This window comes from Limulus polyphemus, unplaced genomic scaffold (assembly GCF_000517525.1).
Source record: "Limulus polyphemus unplaced genomic scaffold, Limulus_polyphemus-2.1.2 Scaffold81, whole genome shotgun sequence".
Taxonomy (NCBI): domain Eukaryota; kingdom Metazoa; phylum Arthropoda; class Merostomata; order Xiphosura; family Limulidae; genus Limulus; species Limulus polyphemus.
Genome location: NW_013665691.1, coordinates 738,681 through 760,688, shown reverse-complemented (window position 1 = coordinate 760,688; position 22,008 = coordinate 738,681). Strand labels below are relative to the sequence as shown.

Sequence of the window (22,008 nt, the reverse complement as noted above, 5' to 3'; positions counted from 1 at the left end):
CGTTGGTCTTCGGTCGTCTCGTACTGGTGTGTGTTATATATATGTAGTGTGTGTGTATGTAGTATATATATGTAGTGTTGTTGTGTGTGTATATATATATATATATAGTGTGTGTGTGTGTGTATATATATGTGTGTGTGTGTGTGTGTGTGTGTGTGTGTATATATATATATATGTGTGTGTATATGTATATATATATATATGTGTGATGTGTATGTATATATATATGTGTGTGTGTGTGTGTATATATATGTATGTGTGTGTATGTGTGTATATATATATATATGTGTGAGTGTGTGTATATATATATATATGTGTGTATGTGTGTGTATATATATATATGTGTGTGTGTGTGTATATCTATATATCTGTATTTATATATAATATAAACAACATCTTCCTATTTTTTGAATTTATTAGTTTAATCCTCAGGTTTTACGACATCCCCTTTAAACACTAGGAAACAGTTAGGGGAACACGAATTTACTAGTTTAGACCGCTTGGTAGCACAACAGTGGATGTGAAGTGTGTGTGTTTTAATTTATATTCAATCGAAATAATTAGAAAAGTTCGAGTCTGATATTTATTAGTTTGATATTCCACTAAACACAAATATTATCCATATTTTGTCTTAAAAGCAAATTTTAAAGGTCCATTTTTAATAAGTTATATGTGAAAAACAATTTTATTGTAAAAGAAAAAACACAGTCCGCTATAATTCAGTATAAATTCTTAGATTATGACAGTACCCATGGCAACAAAAGGCGTCTGCATCTACCCATTTTAATTACATCTTACTACCTTTCAAAGCGCTACTTAGTTTTGTTATCACCTCTGTGTAAACACTATAAGTTGTCACGTCTTGCTAGTTTACTTACATTTTACAACCTTTCAAAGCGCTACTTAGTTTTGTTATCGCCACTGTGTAAACACTATAAGTTGTCACGTCTTGCTATTTTACTTAAATTTTACTGCCTTTCAAAGCGCTACTTAGTTCTGTTATCACCTCTGCGTAAACAATACAATTTGTCACGTCTTGCTAGTTTCCTTACATTTTACTGCCTTTCAAAGCGCTACTTAGTTTTATCACTTCTGTGTATGCAATTCATGTTGTTACACTACCTCTCATATTTAATCAATATATGTTTAAACTATAATGAAATTCGGTAAAGTATGAACTATGGAAGAAGTAAATGATAATATTTAGCGTTTTTCATTTAGAAAAGAATAACATTGGTGAATATAGAAGGAGAAAATTTTAATACAAATTGTCTCTGTTTCTCCACAGGTTAACTATATATCAGTGACATCAATACAGATTTTACACCTTCAGAATACTTTGAAAGTTTCTAACCCTTGTGGGTTAATTGGAATGCAAGTTTTATAAGTTCGTATTTTGAAGTATCGAATATATATTTACTGTAATTTTCAAAATAAATTCAGCTTTATATTTATATCTTCTGCTAGAATAAACGTAAATGTTTCTATGAAGTCTGAACCTGTTTCAGGTTGATTATGCTGACAGCAGATATACAGATGAAGAATAGCGGCTTCTTAAGACAATAAAACGTGGATAATTTATAAATTTGATCTCCCCCATTCACCCACGGTTGTAAGGTATATATAAACATAAGCTTGCTGTTTTCTTCAATTGAAGATTAAACACATGTGAAAGAGCCCAACCTTGCGATTTAAGTGTTTTTACGGCAGAATAAGTATGTAAGAAACAAGTCAGAAAGAGAAGACAAGCAACATCAGCAGATGTACTCGGTTAAGCTTATTGAACCACTGAGCTACATGATAAGTTTTCCACACACCTGGTCTATGATATAGTTGAATGAAAATTCAAAACCCTGTTCTTTGTATTCCTCTCTTCAAGTCACTGAACAAAGAAACATTTTTCACTGAAGAATCTTCATGTTTATAGAAGGACGAGTATCCTAACACATCCCACGATAGACTACGTCTGTTTCATGGTAGACTGGACAACATATACATTGGAATAACAGAGTTTATCTTTATGCTGGACCAGGCTACACAAAGACCTGCTACAGAAGAACTACGAACCCTGTTCGGCGTTAAATTGAGCTTCGAATCGAATTACAGTAAACTAACAACATAAAAAAGAAACTCCTTTATAATACGAACGATAATTTCTGGAAAAAAGAAAAAGAAAAAAATGTTCACGATTCTAAGAATAAAGTTGAAAAGACGTGCAAACATAATACGTTTTGGATTTCAGTACCAAATGGTGGTTGTAATTTTCTCATATTACTAGAAGAGTGGATTTTGACTCTTTATTTTTTCATTACAGTACTGTAACATTAAAATATATCCGTCTATATACAAAAGATAACAAAATCACACATCAATCATGTGAGAACTTTAGTTATTAGCAATATCAATTCTCATAACTCTAAATACTTGGACGATAGAAAACACCACTTAAGACAAATTTGTATCTGGAGATACTGTGTGAGCTCTGAGTTATTCTTAGTTATACAAATATGTCATATTCACTGCAAAGTGAAGCTTGAAATTGTTTTTCCAGTTAGTTTTAGCACACATGTGACTTTCAGATTACAATGTTGTCAACTGCAAAATTACTCAGCCGATATCAGGTTTCAATCTGTACTATGATCAGCATAGAAATACAGTTGCGAAGAATATCAACTTTTTCACAGCTACTTGTTTTCGAAATTGCAAGACAACATAGGATCAACAAGGGTAGAGGAGGTGTGGAGTATAGCGCATCTACCTAACTGTAGAAATCAAGATAATGTAACAAATGTAATTTGTACGAACTGACATTCCTATAATCATTTACTAATATCATTATTTACCGTTGTCTGGATAACTGATTGACTCCCATGCGCAACAAATTACAGATTTGTCACTGGGCGTAACTCAAAGAGTTCACCAAATTTAGCTTACTTCCATTAATTAGCTTATCAGAAAGGTGCAAATAAAACACATACCTATTTTCCAATCTCACTGATCAAGGATACAAGTATATACATATATACAGCATTGGAAATAATCATGGAAATGCTCAGGTATGCACACACAATAGTATATTTACGGTGTAAATCAGATAAGTAAGTGCATTGTAATTGTTATCAATTTCTATTTAAGTCTTTTATATATCAAATGTCAAGTAACAATTAATAACATAACATTATTTATTTCATTTTCTTTTTTACTTTAACACTGTTTATTTATTTGTATCTATTTATTATCATTTTATTTAAATTAACTTTGCTATCATTCACAAGAACTGGCGAACCAGTAAGCTAGTTTTTTTTTGTTCCCGGACTGGGTCATGCAACCACAGAGTCAATAAGAAAAAAACACATTAGTTTTGTTTAAAAATTTGGTGCAAAGCTACTCGAGGCCTATCTGCGCTAGTCGTTCTTAATTTTAAGTGATAGATTAGAGGAAAGAAAAGCTACACCACCTATCGCCAACTAATGGGATTCTCTTTACCAAACGAATAGTGGGATTGACCATCGCATTATAACGTCCCCACGACTGAAATGGCCACTATATTCGGTGATGAAAATCGAAATCATGACCGACAGGTTGCGAGTCGAGTTCTCTAACCACCAGGCCAACCATATCAGTAAATTTTAATTCTCAAACGATGATAGGCTCTTAGCAAAAAAATGGAACTATTATCTGGGATGGACATAAAAATTCTAAACAAAGTCAACATGTGAGTTGTTTAAAGAGAAACTTTTCGCAGCAGTGCAGAAATGAAAATGTTATTTTATTTTTCATTTTTTCGTCGTTATTACATAAAATACAAAATAAAAGCGAATAAGTTGTAAATGTATTTTCTTTAAACCGAGCAGCACACTTTGTTTTTATGCTATCATAAGTTTATCAGTGTATGATTTTCAAATATTATTTCAAATGTCCTGTATTTCTCCCAACAATTCAGCCAAATTGTTTGGTCGCTGTTTGACCTTCTAGGTTTATATATAACTCCATACAGCCATAATAATATTCATATCGGGACTGGGCAGATATGCTATGGTTACGAGTGATCCGTCGGTCTCTTTTTTTTTTTTGCCTCATTTGCTATATGTTTAGGGTAATTGTCTCACTGAAAGACGAATCCTTACCCAAGAGATTTTGTTCTAGAAGGAATGAATGATGGATAAATATATATATATGTACCTGTCAACAATACTGTGTAGATTTACAATACTACTGGCTGATATTCAGCCTACGTAGAACACATTTGTAGAACATTTACTCGGTGCAGTATGGTTCGCCGGGATTATATCTTGACTGGGTAGGCAATAAAAAAGCGAAGTAAATGTTTCACCTGCGTAGCTATCAAAGTCTTATCCTGTCTGGAATAAAATAATCCTTCTTGAATGCCAACGTATATTTTCCGTTCAAAGGGTTGCGCAGAGCATTTAAGATATACAGTATGTGTGTGTGTGTGTGTATATATATATATATATATAACTTATATAATAATAATGATCCCTAGAGTACCATGACGGCGTACACTACATAAATATATATTGCGCACGCCTTATAAGTACCACGTAACAACAGTAGGACACATTTCAGTTTCCTATAATTGTCAATGTAGAAAGGTAGCACTAGCTGAAAACCATATACATTATAAGCTGACGATTTGAGCAAGAAGGTACAGTTTTTGTTGTGGTACGTAAGGTGTGAGTTGATAATGATACTCATTTGACAACTGTTTAAAAATAAATAAATATTTACGTAGTAAAATGATAATTTTCGAATTGCTTATATAAGTAGCTCCACCTATCCTCTGCTCTCAAAGTTATAAAATTGCACAAGAACTATGAAGCTTCGTTCTTTTAAAATGCATCAGAGGTGTAATATATAACATGTCTATTACAATAAAGAAAGCAGTTTTTGTGAATGCTTAGAACAGCTGAAAGTATTTCATAAAGACCATCTCTGTTGCAAAATAATTGAACATGAAGATATATAATAGAGAGACTACAATAATAAATCTATAATTTATAAAACTAACATTTTTTGGTGTGTATGATCTGTACGAATTATTAAATAATGATTCGAAAACTACTATGTTAAAATCTTTGATAGTAATACAGCTAGAATTTTTTTATATTTTATTAAACCCAATACATTATTTAAGTTCCATGCTTATTAAGTTCGGGAACCAACTGATACAAGGTTCTTAGACGATAATGACACGAACACAATATCGAAAAAGCAATATCAAAAAAATTAATTTCATCTGAACGGTTAGCCACCTGATGGGCGTCCACTCTGGATCATTTGAACCTATTCCTTCGTTTCCGTTATGTTGTATCACGTACCAACTTGTTGCCTAGCTACAAGTTCATGCAATGACGTAATTACTCAAACGCCGGCAGCACCAAGTAGGGCGGGTTATTTTCTATGTTCGGTACAAAGTAAAAGCAAATGAAAGGGGTATAACTGCTAAAAACTGTTTAAGCCATGTACAAGGAACAAGGAGTAAATCCTTTATAATGCATTCTTGATCAGCAGGCGTGCAATTAGGGCTGACTATATCCAGAATAGCTTTCGTAATTTAATATGGCTATATAGTTTACAGCCTGTTGTTTCCACTGTGAAAAATACAATGGCAGAGGAGGAGATTTTGCGGAAATCAATACATAACGAGCAAAACAGTCTGCACTAATGTTTCACGCTCCTGAAACACGACATAGCCAAAAACAGCGAAATTGTTCTAGCAAGTAACACTGAAAATAAACTTGCAAACGGTGTATGATGAATTTGCATTCTAATTTAACATACATTCCTAAATAATTGTTTAATGACTTAGATATGTAAGCACAAAATGAACAAGTTTATAATTTCTGTAAGAGATTCATTAAAAAACAACAAAACTGAGTTTGAGTTTTGAGCTGGTACTCTTATTCCGTTTAGCGAAAGGAATTTTCACTTAATAAACGAAAAAAAAACAAGTATCTAAAACCATTATTTTCCGTTGTTTCAAAAGAACAGTAGTAGCTTAAAAAGTTTATTTCCGTTTGTTAGAGTTTCATTTATTCTATTGCATTGTCATTCAACTTTTTCTGTCATTATTTTGATTTAACTGTGAAATACATGCACAACAATCAATATGAACTAAATTAGTACACTTCGTCATTGAAGAACGGGTATGCAGTTCTTTGTTTTACCAATTTTATGGTCATATAAAACTCGTAATGTGCCGAAAAACTGATTCTTTTTTATATCTCGGTAAAGAATATGATGGCAAGAGACTTAACCTATTTTTGCTTCACTTTTCTGGGTTGATCACAAAGTATCTTCTTTTCAGAACACCTTTAATTTACTAATACGAGCATATCATGAGTATCAACTTCAAAGACTGAATTACAAATTGAATATTTTTTGTGATTTGTTCAACAGCTTCATTATTGATTCTTAAGTATTAAGCTCAGATGCTACTAGGGAGGAAGCGAGAAACCTAGAAAATATTATGACAACTAGTAACGAAGTAAAAGTTGTAAAAAGGAAAGAATGAGCTATCCTGTATACAAAGTAACAAGACAGAAGTATTTTTCTGATACATTAGAAGGGTTTAACTGATTTTGTATATGAAAAAAAGGTAATGTAGTTGTAAGTACAAAAGAAAGAATAATCACATAGTTGTTAAACGAAGAAGGAAGTATGATTCTGTTTGAAACAGAAAAGAGTTAGCTTGTAATCACTGAGTCAGAAATAACGTGAAGCTTGAGAAAGACACGAGAAGGTTTAGCATGTAATTACTGAGTCCAGAAGCAAGTATACGTCTGAATAAGACAGATTTATTAAGTTATAAGGAAAGTTAGTTAAAAGTAAAACAGAAAGAGTTAACCAGTAATCATGTAGTCATTAAGGTGGAATAGTTCTAAGTAAAGAAGAATAAGTTAGCCAATAATTATTTAGTCAGGAAGGTGTATAGTTCTGAACAAAGCAAAAAGAGTTAACCAGTAATACTTTAGTGAGAAAAGAGGTATAGTTCTGAGAAGAACATAAAGAATTGGCCAGTAATTATTTAGTTAGGAAGGTGTATAGTTCTGAGTAAAACAGAAAGAGTTATCTAGTAGAAACTGGTTCAGGAAGGACGTATATTATTAAATAAGACACAAAGAGTTAGATATTAATCACTGTAGTAGGAAGAAAATATAGATGTGACCGAGACAAAGAGGACTAGCCAGTGGGTGAGCGTATTTCTGCGTAAGACAAAAAGTGTTAGCCAATAATTACATGATCACGTAGGAAGTACGTATAACAGCGATAAGACAAAAACGTTAGTTAGTAATCAGTGTCATGAAAGTGGTATAGTTGTGTATGAGAGAGAAAGAGTTAATTAGTAGATATTAAGTTAAATACATACAGATTTGAGTAAGACAGGAATATTAGACAACCACTGCTAAAATGTAGTTATGAGTGAGAAAGAAAGAATTATTAAGTAATTGATGTGTCGCGAAAACTATAGTTCTTAGCAGCAAAACAAAGTTTACCAAAGATTCCAGTAAGAAAGTACAGTGCAAGGGAGATGAGAAGGGTGCTGGATTTGTTAGCGATGTTGTTTCCAGTTAACCTAATTCTAATGAAATATTAGTGAAAGCAAATAATATTGTGTAATAATATGTCAACTACACTACACCTGACATATCCATTGTTGAGCGAGTGGCAGGCAGTACAAATTGAGCTTGTAGAAAATATCTTATGGTGAACTTGAGGAATAAGATTTTAACCAAAGAAAGTACTTATAGCGATCAACAAATACCCTTGGATTACTTGGATTTTGATTGGCACTTGTAACATTTAAAACCCAAATTTTTTCTGATTCCTAGGATCTATGGTTTGCGTCCCGTTGTCGCAAAATTGCGTACGGTACTCTGGGGTGGTGGGCGCGTAATAAAAGTAGCGGTCAATTCCCACTATTCTATAAGAGTAGCCCAAGAGTTGACGATGGTTACTATTGACTAGCTTGCCTTCTCTCTAGTATTTAAGTTCAAAATTAGAAACAGTCCTTATGTAACTTTGTGCGAATATCGGAAATAAACTTTTAAAGGTGTTTTTCTTAACACAGTAACTGATGCCACGATATTAAAGTGTCCAAATCTATTAGCTTACAACATTAAAACACTTGAGATTTTAGCATATTAGATTCTCGAAATTTCGATTTGTTTTAATCGCATATTGTTGTGTTTATCTCGAGAATTACTTTTCTCCAGCTCTCAACCATAACAGTAATAAAAGAAGAAGAACAAGAAAAATAGGTACAGCAAGTACGAATTTGATGTTATTAAACATCGCGAAATTACCTGCTTCAGCACTACTTATCTATACAATGATACTAAAGAGATTTAAAAGTACTAGGATGCACACAACAGCACTTACCAAGTATATTATTTTAAAAGATACAGCAGCACATGCTATGATACTTGTTTTCTTTATATGTTGAAAAGGGCTACTTATAAGACTCAGTAGATACATTACAGTGGAAGATAAGAACGAACGAAAACACGTCGAATAGTATTGATAAATATCTTAAGGTGTTAAAAGCATACAGCAGCGTCAAGGTAAGTCTTGTAGTGATTAATAGGCATACTAAGGTGCTAATCAATACAAATGGTAGTGCGATGCTTATAGTGGTGTTAATAAGGATTAATGTTATGATAAATTATCATAGAAGGTCATTCATTGATTAGAGAAATACGTGTAAGTTTACCATGTATAAAATCAAACTGCACTAACCTGGTTTCCAGAACTTCGTCAAGTAGCTGTGACTACTCTTTCGGAAAAGAACTATTCATACAACAATATTGTTAAACGATGTAAAGCTGAACAACACAACATCCTGAAAAACTGGACATTCATACTTTTTATAGAGACAAAAAAATTCGCATGGCAGAGTGCTTAGGACAGCAGTATTCTCCGACATCACACTCAACGCTAATAAAAAAATTAGGCATGTAATCGCAAAGTGAAAGTTTTGGTAACGAAAGAGAGCCTGCAGACGTAAAATGTCCTAGTGGTGAAGCTAGGAACAACTCCTGGAATTATTAGAAGTATAATAAACATTAGCCAAATATTCGCAAGCTTCTAGACTTATCTCGAAACCAAAGGATGTTTAGGTGGGAAAAACGGACGGATAAATTAGAATCAGAGCAATGCTATTCAGTCAAATACTTGTCAACTCCGTCGATATAACTCCAATGAATTTCAGTGCCTTTAGTCTGTTTAAGACATTATATGGTTTATGGAAAGCTGCACAGAAGGTGGAGGATGTCGACATGGTAGGAAGCCTGATCTCATGGAAATATCGCTTCTGATGGATCACCGCAGAAAATACGATATGCCTAACGTAATAACCATTTCCAAAAAGCGTAAATGATTTTCCATGCAATAGTTCGAATATTCACAGTAACATATTTGGAAAATACACTTCAACATTCTCCAGTATTCCGGGTATAGGTAAGTATTACCAATTACAGTGATTTTAACTGGATTACATTTGGAACGATTAATGAAGGACAAACTTGCTGACAAATATAAATGTGATGATTTCCCACAAAGAATAAACGTGATTAATTTTTGCATCTGGCTTGTAGTGAATTTCAAATCTAAACAAGTTGTAGAGATTTCACACAGATCCTTGCATGTTGTCAAGATAATGATGATTTAAACTAATTTAGAATCTAAACTGGAATAAACTACCCTTTAGAGTTATACCGGTTGAATTTAATTTGGACTCTAAGTCTACACGTTACATGAACACTAAAGCCAAACTGTCTAACAACTTGTTCAACTGTCTCTGAGCTCTAAATCTCTTAACGTCTGATGTATGTGACCCTTACATGATCTAATCGACCTATTTCTCAAAGTTCTTTATAGCGTACTTCATTAATATAGCGTTATCAACGTTCTAAAAATTATCTTCCTGTTATCAATGTTTATATAATCAAATCGTTGCATCAATAATGAATACATATCGGTCAAAATTACAACAGTTGTGTCAGATAATTATCAATGAATATGCTATACAACAAACAAGAACGTAGCTTTTAGGGATCGTAACAACAAAGTGTTTGGTGATTACGATATATTAATGACAATAACAATATAGTATGCTCTTTCAATAATTAAATCCTATAGTTTTAACGAACATAATAAGTTTGAGATAAATAATATTGTTTATTTTCATATCAGTAAGTGAGGCGTGTGAAAGATATAGTATCTCACCGATAAAATTTTACTGCACAAAAATATATATTATTTAGTGAGTATCTGTTGTAAAATATACATATATTTTACTACACCACAACAGAAGTTTTTTATTTGTTTGCTTAATATACGCTTAAAGCAAATGTACCATTGCACTAAAACACGTTTGATGATGTCGTCTTGGGACTCACCGATAAATCTGAAGGTTTATAACGCTAAAAACCGAGTTTCGATACCCGAAGTGGGCAGAGAGCAGATAGCTTAACCACAAACAAAATAACGTTTGATATTTGGCAGTTATTTCACTTTACTAAATAGATTATATATATATATATATATATATATACAGATAAAATACATATGATAATTGAGAATGGCCTTTCCAATGGTAAATAACTTAGAAAATTAAAGTAGACATAACCTTCTAGGTATAGTATAATCAGTACAAGTATGACGTTTGTAAGGTATACTATTGTACTTCATACCACTATAATTCGTAGGAAAATTGTTAGATTTATATTGTACTAAGTATCTCCTGTAGAAGTAAAGTAAGTATGACGTTTTTCAGGCATAGCATTGTACTGAATACTTCATACTACTGCAACGCGTATGACATTTGTTAGGTGTATTTTTTAGAAGTAAAAAGGAAAAGGGTAGGGGGAAGAAAAAAAGAAGCACCTGATTAAAGATGTGGCCAGAAGCTGAATTAACTAGATCCTCAGTTGACTGATTCATTTGTTATTCTAATGACGTTTTAGACAGGTGATTTGTAATATTTAAACATACGTAAGCTTGTAAGTTCCATCCTAGTAGTTTCAGCAATATGAAACGAAGTGGGATTTAACTGGCTTTCATAGAGGACGGATTGTAAGATTAGTGACTCAAATTGCTGAACTTCTGAGTTTGCAAGAGGAGCAATATTAAAGGTTATTACAACACGAGTATTATCCAATAAGTCTCTTCAGGAAAATGAAGAGTGATTGGAAGATCATCATGAGTGAACGAGACCGCCGTGCTTATGTGAAGTTGTATCTTCGAGGAACGGAACCTAATTCCTCAGTACACTTTTCAAGGATTTGCAGATGTCCACTATAAAGACATGAACTCCCCAGTGGCTGAGCCGTAAGTCTAATGGCTCATAACGCTAAAAACCGGGTTTAGATACCCGTGGTGGGCACAGCACAGATAACCTATTGTTATTGTGCATCTTTGTGCTTAACTACAAACTAACAAATAATAACGTGAAGTTCTAAAAGACAACGGTGAAACCACGCGTTATTAAGTCGTTTCCAGTGGATATTTCTAATTTTTTATATAATTAAAGTATTTTGTTTGTGCTAAATGCTTCGTGCACCGCTAAAGTACGCATGGTTTACGAAAATAAATACTAAAATCTACACTACTGCTAATACTTTCCTTTGGATAGTTAAATTTATGTGCTAAACATTTAATATACATTTAAAATACGCATGGTATTTGAATCTTATAGTATGGAACTAACAAGCCCTTGTAAGAATTAAGTGCCTATAGGTTCATAAGAATACTAAATATTTCTTATGTTACTTAAGTACGAATATTTTAGAGTAGATACATCATTGTACTGCATTCTTCTAAATGCGCTTAAACATATGACATCTAAACATTAAAATACTGTATTTGGCAGATAAGATACTTTATTGTATTAAATTCTTATCATTCTACTTCAATATACATGGCATTTGTTGGTGTATTAAATGTCTTCTTTAGCACTAAATTCATATAGGTTTTAGTATTAAATAAGTAATGAACATATCCTTTAGCACTAAATTTATATAGGCTTTGGTACTAAATACATGAAAGTCATTTTGTTAGATATGGTTCTTTAGCTCTAAGTTTCTATGTGAGTTATTTCTAAATACATAATAAACATCTAAGTTTCTATGGGTTTTGGTACTAAATACACAATAAACATTTCCTTTAGAACTAAGTTTCTATGGGCTTTGGTACTAAATACACAATAAACATCTCCTTTGGAACTAAGTTTCTATTGGCTTTGGTACTAAATACACAATGAACATCTCCTTTGGAACTAAGTTTCTATTGGCTTTGGTACTAAATACACAATGAACATCTCCTTTAGAACTAAGTTTCTATGGGCTTTGGTACTAAATACATGATAAACATCTTCTTTAGCACTAAGTTTATACAGGCTTTGGTACTAAATACATAAAAAGACATTTTGTTAGGTATGGTTTTCTTTAGCATTATGTTTCTATAGGCTTTGGTATTAATACATAATAGGGCACTAAGTTAGATATGATTATTTAGCACGAAGTTTCTATGCTAAACGTAATAAGACATTTTGTTAGATATGGTTCATTAGCACTAAGTTTCTATTGGATTTGATACTAAATACTTAATAAGGCATTTCGTTAGATATGGTTCTTGGTATACTAGTGTTCTAAATATAGTCGATAACATTAAATGACGTTTGAGGTATATATACTACATCACCAAAAGTTTCTAGTATATTACTATTAGGTAAATATTTAACATAATACTGTACACCTTTCAAAGTATTAAAGTACGTATGGTACAAACAGGTGTACTGTTGTGTTAAACATCTCTCACATGCCACCAAAGTATGTACAGTGTTTTGCTGCTAACCTTTTTTTTGCGAAATACCTTGTATTCCACCAAAGCAGATGGTTGGTTGTAAGTATAATACTGTAATAAATAAATCTTTATAGCAATAAAGTGCATATGGTTAGTTGTAAGTATAATACTGTAATAAATAAATCTTTATAGCAATAAAGTGCATATGGTTAGTTGTAAGTATAATACTGTAATAAATAAATCTTTATAGCAATAAAGTGCATATGGTTAGTTGTAAGTATAATACTGTAATAAATAAATCTTTATAGCAGTAAAGTGCATATGGTTAGTTGTAAGTGTAATACTGTAATAAATAAATATTTATAGCAGTAAAATGCATATGGTTAGTTGTAAGTATAATACTGTAATAAATAAATCTTTATAGCAGTAAAGTGCATATGGTTAGTTGTAAGTATAATACTGTAATAAATAAATCTTTATAGCAGTAAAATGCATATGGTTAGTTATAAGTATACACTTGACCTAAATAATTTGATACAGCATTAAAATACGTATTGTCTATTATAAGTACACTATTATACTAAGCACTTCCTTATAGTGTTAAAGTACGTATGCTCTATTGTGCGTATGCAATTCAGAAAAATACTTTTCTTTGGCACAAACGTACAATTTTTGATAAGAATGATATTGTATTATATACTTCCTGCTCAAAAGCATCCAGTTACTTAAGAAAGGTAATTAAGGGTACCTTAACTATGAAGTAGGATAATACACCTAATATGTAGATTCTACTCCCATCAACTCTAAGAATGTTAGTCGTGAGAGTGTCGAGGTATATACACTTCACATTAGGTTATTTTAATGTATTATTATGTTGTAGCTGTGTGTATTGAGTAACTAATGTATACAGTTTAGAACCGTTTCCTACTCATTCGTCAACTAAGACGCCTTTCGTTTTGATAATAATAATTTTAATGGAAATTTTTCCTATGTTTACTTTTTTTCAGATAAAGTAGACCGCAAGCTTAAAGGAAATAAATTTGTGATAAAAGTAACTTACGCAAGGCTTCGCAGGTAGAATAAGAGCCATGTCACGCAAAAAAGGCCGATGTTGTTACTTTTCCACAGTAGCAGAATTAGGGTGAGTTACAACGACTAACAGCCACGTAACTTGCGTCCGAGGTATTCGGAATCAAACTACCCACAATCACATTCTGTAGCCTGTAATCTGGGTTCTCCGCCCTCACACCCACGTGACTCTAGTTGCCATAGTAACCGAATCTTAGAACCAGTAGCTAGCTACGTTGTTTTATACACGTTGATGATGAATGACAGGTTTTAAAGCGCCATGATGTGTGATTTTTTGGAGTTAAGGGATTCGAGATCCATGTGGTATTCCCATTAAAACAAATAGCTTAAATATTCTTAACACCCTAGGTATTAACTTAACCAAATTTCGCCAAAAACAGAGGTTTGAGTAATACTTGGAAATGATATTTGAATAAAACAGATCGACTCATAAAGCAGTTGAACAAGTTTAGTGAGAAAAACGCCATCTACTGATACTTTTTAAAACATTGTTTAAAAATTAATTATTTGATTAGAATCACTACAAACACAAATGAAGAAGTTTGTCATTAGCGAAACACGTTAAAAATGGAATCACAAACATTCTAGAAGATTGTATCAAAATAAATAGTGCCACAGAAACAAATCCAGTACTGTCAGTTCAGTGTATGAAACAGTGTGACACTGTGACATCTTCTGGAATACATTTCATTGGTTTATGCATTTCAATTAAGTCAGTCCTCTTTTCATTTAAAAGGTGGGCAAATCATGTTAAGTATGAATATAAAAGAACTCCCTATATGTGCATATTTATTAAAAGGGCCGATATAATAAACACTGAAAAAGAAACAAGATAAGAAAAAGAAAATCTATTTGAGTTCATTGAATACTTCTTCTAATAGCTCAAAACTTCGTTCTTTTGGCAGATGTAATCCATAAAAGTCTCCAATCAAGTTTTGCTTGTTTGTTGCTAAGCACAAAGCTACAAAATGAGCTGGCTCTGTTCTGGTCACCGATTTTTAGTGTCATAACCATCAGATTTACCGTTGAACCATCGGGGGCCTCCAGTTAAATTCAGCCTATTCTGACTAAACTGTCTCCTAAACAAGAAAATTTCATGCATTTGGATTCGAATCATAAGTTATTATTAGAATAGAAAACATATAATTACTTAGATAAGGACCATAAAATAGTTTTATTTAAAAGAAAAGTAAGAGATATATTTAAACTACTTACTTTTTGCTAATTCGAACTTAATCCCATCTTGTTTTGGGGTAAGCATTCGGGTATTTTGTATTAACCCAGAATTTTTACCCTGAAATCAACTCCAAATGGCGAGAATGTTCAGTAGCGGGGACTAGAGATATCGAGTCGAGTGGCCTTCCTACCAAAACATGTCAGGCCAAATAGCTTACACTTACCTAACTCTAATAAAACTACCAATACATACACTCATCCCTGTAAAAGTGTTTTCTTCGGTCAACACGTAATTAAACCAGTAAAACAATGTTAAGGAATTGCATTCATTCAGAATATCATTATGTGAAAACTACAAACTCACAGCAACTTTGAAAAATTCCCAAAAATTATATTAAATAAACGTCCTTAATATAATCCATTTTCAACAGTTTGAATTATTCAATAGCGTCACGCTTAATGTTGGATTATATCCAGATAAGAACTTTAAAAAAAGACATATCTATTCAACATTAATACAAATCTTTGATTTAATTGAATTAAAATTATACAAAGCACCACTAATCTTAAGAAATATCTAAACTAATATTGTTTCTAACACTTATTGTGAACTCGGCAAAATATCACAAAGTATTGTTTATTCAGTGGACAATATCACAGGGCGTTTTTGATTTAATAGAAAATATCACTGATTAACTGAGCTGAAAAATGAAGATGATCGCTCAACTTAAAAAAAGAAATCTTGACGTTCGAACAATTTGTTATGGATGTCATAACATTTTGATTGGGAATATCTCAGTGGTAATTCAATAAAAGAAATCAAATATGGCGTTAAGTCTAGCTTCTAAAAAAATGTAACTACAACTGTTAAGAGTGCCGCTAAGGCTACAAAAATATGGCGTTAAGTCTAGCTTCTAAAAAAATTGTAATTACAACTGTTAAGAGTGGCGCTAAGGCTACAAAAATATGGCGCTGGAGAGTAATAAGGGTGGCAGGTAGTGATAAATAAATTTTAATGCACTTCTCTGGTTAGCTTTCTATAGGAAGCATAAAAATATCAAATCATAAGATTCACAAGAAATATAAATGCTTAAAATGAAGAATATGTGAAAGAACAAAATACGCATATTAGAATGTTTAGTTAAATCTATAAAAACTCGGCAACAGCAAATAACTCTGTGTGAGATTGTAGTTATTATACATATCAAAGCATCTTGTAGTTCGCATACATAACAAAGCCTCTTGGAAATGTGATACCTAAGTAGTAAGAGAATAAACGGATAAAGACAAAACAAAGTAAAGACACGTGTGTATAAAAATTCAAAATATAGAAACCTACTTTGAAGTAGCATTCTATTTTTTTTATTACTGATGCTTTTATATTTCCATTTAATATACTCTCCCCATTTCGACAGCTTAAGTCTATGAATAATAAATATTTATATAGCCAGGGGATTTAGGATTTTATTCTACATAACGTCACCAGGGGTTATTCTTATTATTCAAATAACTAGGTATATTTTTCAAACATTTATTAAAGGTAGGTGACAACATGGTAAGAACCAGCTAATTACCGTGTATCGTGAACGATACATTAACAAGGTAACTAGAAGTGGACTAGACATTTGCCTAGTATTTTGGTAGTTAAATATGAAAAGGAATGGTTATTTACTGAGTATCATAGTAGTTAAATAAGCAAATATCAAGCAGCGAACTAGTTAATCGATTGATATTAAAAGGTGGACTAGTTATTTACACAGTATCGTCATAGTTCAACCAGCGAACACCAAAATGTGGACTAGTCGTGCATATTTACAAAGTATTTTGAATGGTAAGCCAGATGATATTAAAACATTTACACACCAGAAGATCTTAAGACATAAAGTGAAATTAGTGTACAATTTATATAAAACTGATATTATCAAACCAAAATACTAAACAGCACAATTAAGTAAATTTAGGCACCACCATTGCCTCCACCACAAACCTTTAGGATATGAAACATAAGACAAAGTCAGGCGTTTTCAACAGAAGTTCATGTGCAGTATACATAAGAATTTGGCATTTCCTCATCAACAGCAGTTTTTAAAGTATCATTTACAAGTCAGTGCCATTAATAAATTAAGATATGATACATATATATATATATATGACAGTATCATTACCCTAAACTAACAACGGCTAAAGTATAATATATATATATATATGATACTTTAAGCGTTGTTGGTGGAGGGTAATGATACTGATATATATGGTAATGATATAAAGAATGCAATTAACTCCTTATCCTTCCTGTCAAGCTAGATATTGCGTAGTAAAATTAATGATACTCAAATACTTGGGTGTTTTCAGACAGTCATGGTAAAATATAAATTATTATAGAAGAGTAATGAATATTTGTGGATTTCTGTTGGTTAACTCCAGTTAATATAATTTAATCTCACGAAAATATTACATATTGATTTCAATAGCAAAAATGGATATATTTCAGTTTTATCACTTTCTGACTTGCTAAGATATGTTACGAGAAAGTTTAGTCTAAACTTTGAACATAAAAAGTGGATTTTTGTTTAATGTATGTGAATTTTGCTCACAGCCACTCGAGGGCTAGCTGCACGAGCTGTCCCAAATTTAGAAACGATAAACTAGAGGGAAAGCAACTAGTCAGCATCACCCACCGCCAACCCTTGGATTAGTCTTTACCGAGGAATAGTGGGATTGACCATCACATTATAACTCACCCACGACTGAAAGGGCAAGAATGTTTGTGAGAAAGGTTGCAACCCGCGACTAAAAGATTGAATGTCGACTACCGTAATTACCAGGCCATGCCAGGTCTTAAACTATGGTTGTTTGTTTGTTGTAAAACACAAAGCTACATATTTGTTCTCTGCCCACGGTGGATATCGAAACCCAATTTATAGCGTTATAAGCTCACAGACTTACCGTCAACCACCGTGATAGCTACAAACTCCGTAAGTCAAAAGAAAAACATTTCCTAATATTAAGTATCAAAATTTATATGAGGATAAATCCAACAATTGACATAGGAAAATGAAATTCGTAAAATCAATTTATCTTAATTATCATAATATTCATGTGGTACATGTAAACTACATTTCACTTGCTAGGATTTGAATGGCGGTTGTTTAAAGTACCTGAAAACGGCTTAGATAGCTAAATATTTTTTTCTATAATATTTGAAGTCCAAAATAAATACTGGCTTATGTTTTTAAGAAATTCCACGTATATAATCAATACAAACCAGGTGATCAGTTAATTGAATTTAAAGCTATTTTGCTGAATCACATGCGAATTTTTACTGAACTCATTGCATCACTTTATAATCAAATTTGAAGTTAGGCGTAGTCTTGTGGTTAGCATGCAGGGCTGGAGATTAAAAGATCCAAGGTTCGAACCACAATACTATTTAACATGATAAAATTAACGAATTAACTTATATCGCAGTTAGATCATATTTAGTTGATACTGAATCAGTAACCGAAAGATATAAGTATAATTAACATATCTTGATACTGACCTGGATTAGAACCCTTGTTTACAACGCACACACCTGAAATACATTGCGCTAAACAGTTTATTGGAATATGTAGTATTTTAAGCAAGACAAGGAAAAAATACTGTTACAAACTAGATGTAATTCTGCAGAGTCCCCGAAAGTGTTCTGTTTCAAGAGTAAATTAAACTAAAATTAAGGGTGACAAATATTTTTATTTCTTGTTTTTGAAGTTCATATGTCATGCTATGTTGTAGCTTACAGAGTGCATAATTCTTCTTGTTATTCATGGCATGCACATGTTTTACTGACATCACGACAGTACAGATTGCAACGTTAAGCGTCCCTTATGTGAAGTCATTTTAGTACATACTGACTGATTGACAGACAACACACTACTGTGTAGTGGTGTGAGTTGTTAAAACAGATGATAACTTCTCCAGGCAGCCTTCGGCCACCTATCGAGGAAATTAATGTGTCAGTTACCCCCTTCAGTTCATTGAAACCGAAGATGCATTTAGTTTAACATTTAACATTTTCAAGTGAATCTCAGAATTCAGAGTACTCCACATTAGTCATAATTCATAGCTAAGAATCAGCAAAGACAATTGGATTCTTTACTCACATATAGATCTTCTAGGTAAATAAAAGCTAGCCCATCACAATATGCTGTTGCGAATTGACTCCAAGTGTCGATAGCAGAATGTAAAACTGTTTTCAATCCAATAGTACGATTGTTCTGACACCTGGGTAAGGCAGACCATCACCTGAAACACAAGTAGGCGATTGCAATCTGTTGTTTCTGGTTTGTCGCAATTGTAAATACCAGTCACAACTTTCAGTGTACAAATAGTTAGAAACAAACACCACAAGGCCAACATGTATGCCAGACTTCCAATAAAATGCAATTTTTTTCTTAGTAAGACAAAAAAGAAGAAAAAATGGCTCGCCTAGAATGATTGCAAGAACACGTGACTAAGAGAATTATGAGCAATATTTCTTTGCACAAGAGCAGTGCTTCACCATGCAGTTATAAAACAAGCTCATACTTATTTGGAAAGAATCTGAAACCAGATCTCCTGTTTCCATACAGGAACGTGAACCATGTGGTTGGGTGGAAGTAAGGTGTGAGTTGTAATAAATATTGGTAAATGTGCCAACTTCTACACCCTGCATAATGGCACCAATTGTGAGAGTGTCTATATCCTTAACGACCCTTTGTGCTGCTATATGCGAGTGCAATTGGCTCTGACTTAGCCAAATAGATGATAACTTCAATCCCATTGAGTATATATATGGAATATTATTGGGAATACGTCACACTCCGTTAAGTGACTGCAAACACTAAAGATACCTTGAAACAGTTGTTGAGAAGAGTGGTAGAAACGTTGCTGAAACTAAACAGAAAAATATAATGATTTCGCTAAATATTTCTTGAATTTAAAACAAGATTTTAAATGATTCTGTCAGTAATAACAAGCCAAGTTAATCCGCTTATCACTCTTTTGTTTCAAAAAAGGAATTACTTTAAAAATAAAGCTTAAAATTAACATAGACACAGACACAAAAGGCAGGATTCGTTTTCATGTGTTTGTAAAAACACTCTTTCACAGAAAAGGTTAGATCGACAAGTAAGTAATAATAGTCCTAGCAATTCAAGTGAATATTTAGGAGGACATGTTAAAGCTCTACAATTGGTTTAAACTGTTATTAACAGTTGGATCAGCAAGTTCCAGCTGTAGTTCTAGCATTTCAAGTAAATGTTTAGGAGGACGTTTAAGATGTTTAGGAAGATACGTTTAAGTTCAACAGTTGACTTACATTGGACCTACCAGTTCCAACTGTAGTCTAGAATATGAGGTAAACGTTAAAACTCTACAACTGACTTAGACTATTCTTAACAAGCAGTTCAACAAGTTCAACTTGTAGTTGACTTCATTTTAATTAAGTTACCGAAGTGTAACTATTATAAGCTACTCTGTTACATTTGGTTGTGATTTAGAACCTTTAGCCTTAACATTATTTTGGGTATCTTCCTCTCCTTACTTACAATCGCCGTGTATCACTATACTAAAGCAATATGGCTTTAAGTAAGGGCATGGAAGGCAAATTAGAATTGTTCCTCTTTTTACTTCGGAACGACTTGTAGCAAGGCATTCTTAACGGTAATTCAACTGTATCATAGCTATATAAATCACTAAATAATTTGTGAAATTTGTTGAAAAAAATCTTATACATGACAAGAGATATTCTTAAACAGACTTTTACAGTATTAAAGTATGTTTATACACTGCATTTACATACATGTGTGTGTGTTGTGTATGTGTAGTAACATCTTAGCTGTGGCGTAAACGCCAGTCAGATTCTTAATAATGCATTTGTCGAGACCCATTGTTCTCGCCACATGTGTTTAATAACCTGCAGTTAGGCGTGTTTAATAATGTCATGTCCATCATCGTCAACAGCAAAGGCAGCCTAGCATCGCTAGCTGCCTACACAAATTAAACCAGGAATGATTAGCCGACCTGACGTTCAATACTTCTCATACATCCTAGAACAAGCTCTGTCGAGATCTCGCAAAATTTAGGAAGGCGAACTATTAAATATAGAAAAAAAAATAACGTTGTCATCGGAATGATTCGAGTCAAACGTTCACTTACAAAGACTTCCAAAGTTATTGCATTTTAAAAATCATAATATAAACAATACGTATTTGCAAAGTTTATAAGTAAATAAGTAAAATCATTAAAACAAAATAATCAGATGTTTCGGAAATAATCAGGTAGGAAAGGAAATAACTCGAAATAAGCAGATTAGCAAATTGTAGAAGCAAGAATCAAGCGAAGCAAAATGATCGGGGTATAAAAAAACAAGCGATAAAAACAGGACAACTACACTGTAGAAGAACCAACCAACAATAGAAAGGTGACCAGATTATGTAACAATCAGTCGGGAAAAATAGGAGAACCAACAAGCAATACAAAAATGGCTAGATTATAAAAGAACCTTTCAGGAAAACAGGACAACGAAACAGTTAAAGAAACAATTAGAAAAACAACATGGTCAAGCTGTAAGCGAACCAGCCAGACAAACAGGAAAATTAAACAAGCAGACAAACCAAACAACGAAGTAAGATAACTACGTCATAAAAGAACCAACCATAAAAACAGGACAACCAAATAATACGATAACAAAGGCTTGTTTGTTTGTTTTGGAATTTCGCGCAAAGCTACACGAGGGCTATCTGCGCTAGCCGTCCCTAATTTAGCAGTGTAAGACTAGAGGGAAGGCAGCTAGTCATCACCACCCACCGCCAACTCTTGGGCTACTCTTTTACCAACGAATAGTGGGATTGACCGTCACATTATAACGCCCCCAGGCTGAAAGGGCAGCATGTTTGG

At 32.8% G+C, this 22,008-nt stretch overlaps 1 protein-coding gene across 4 annotated transcripts in view; it reads right to left on the bottom strand.

The window, feature by feature from the left end:
* Positions 1–22,008, bottom strand: part of LOC106467559 (CUGBP Elav-like family member 4) — a 477,292-nt gene that overhangs the window by 143,729 nt on the left and 311,555 nt on the right. The window contains exon 1 of one of the 4 annotated variants that reach the window (XM_013927923.2): positions 13,886–14,017. The exons of the other annotated variants lie outside the window; for them this stretch is intronic. Within the exon in view, the coding sequence (XP_013783377.2) occupies positions 13,886–13,915 (30 nt within the window). The 5' untranslated portion in view covers positions 13,916–14,017. Of the gene's footprint in view, positions 1–13,885; positions 14,018–22,008 lie in introns of those variants that run through there. 4 annotated transcript variants of the gene reach the window in all.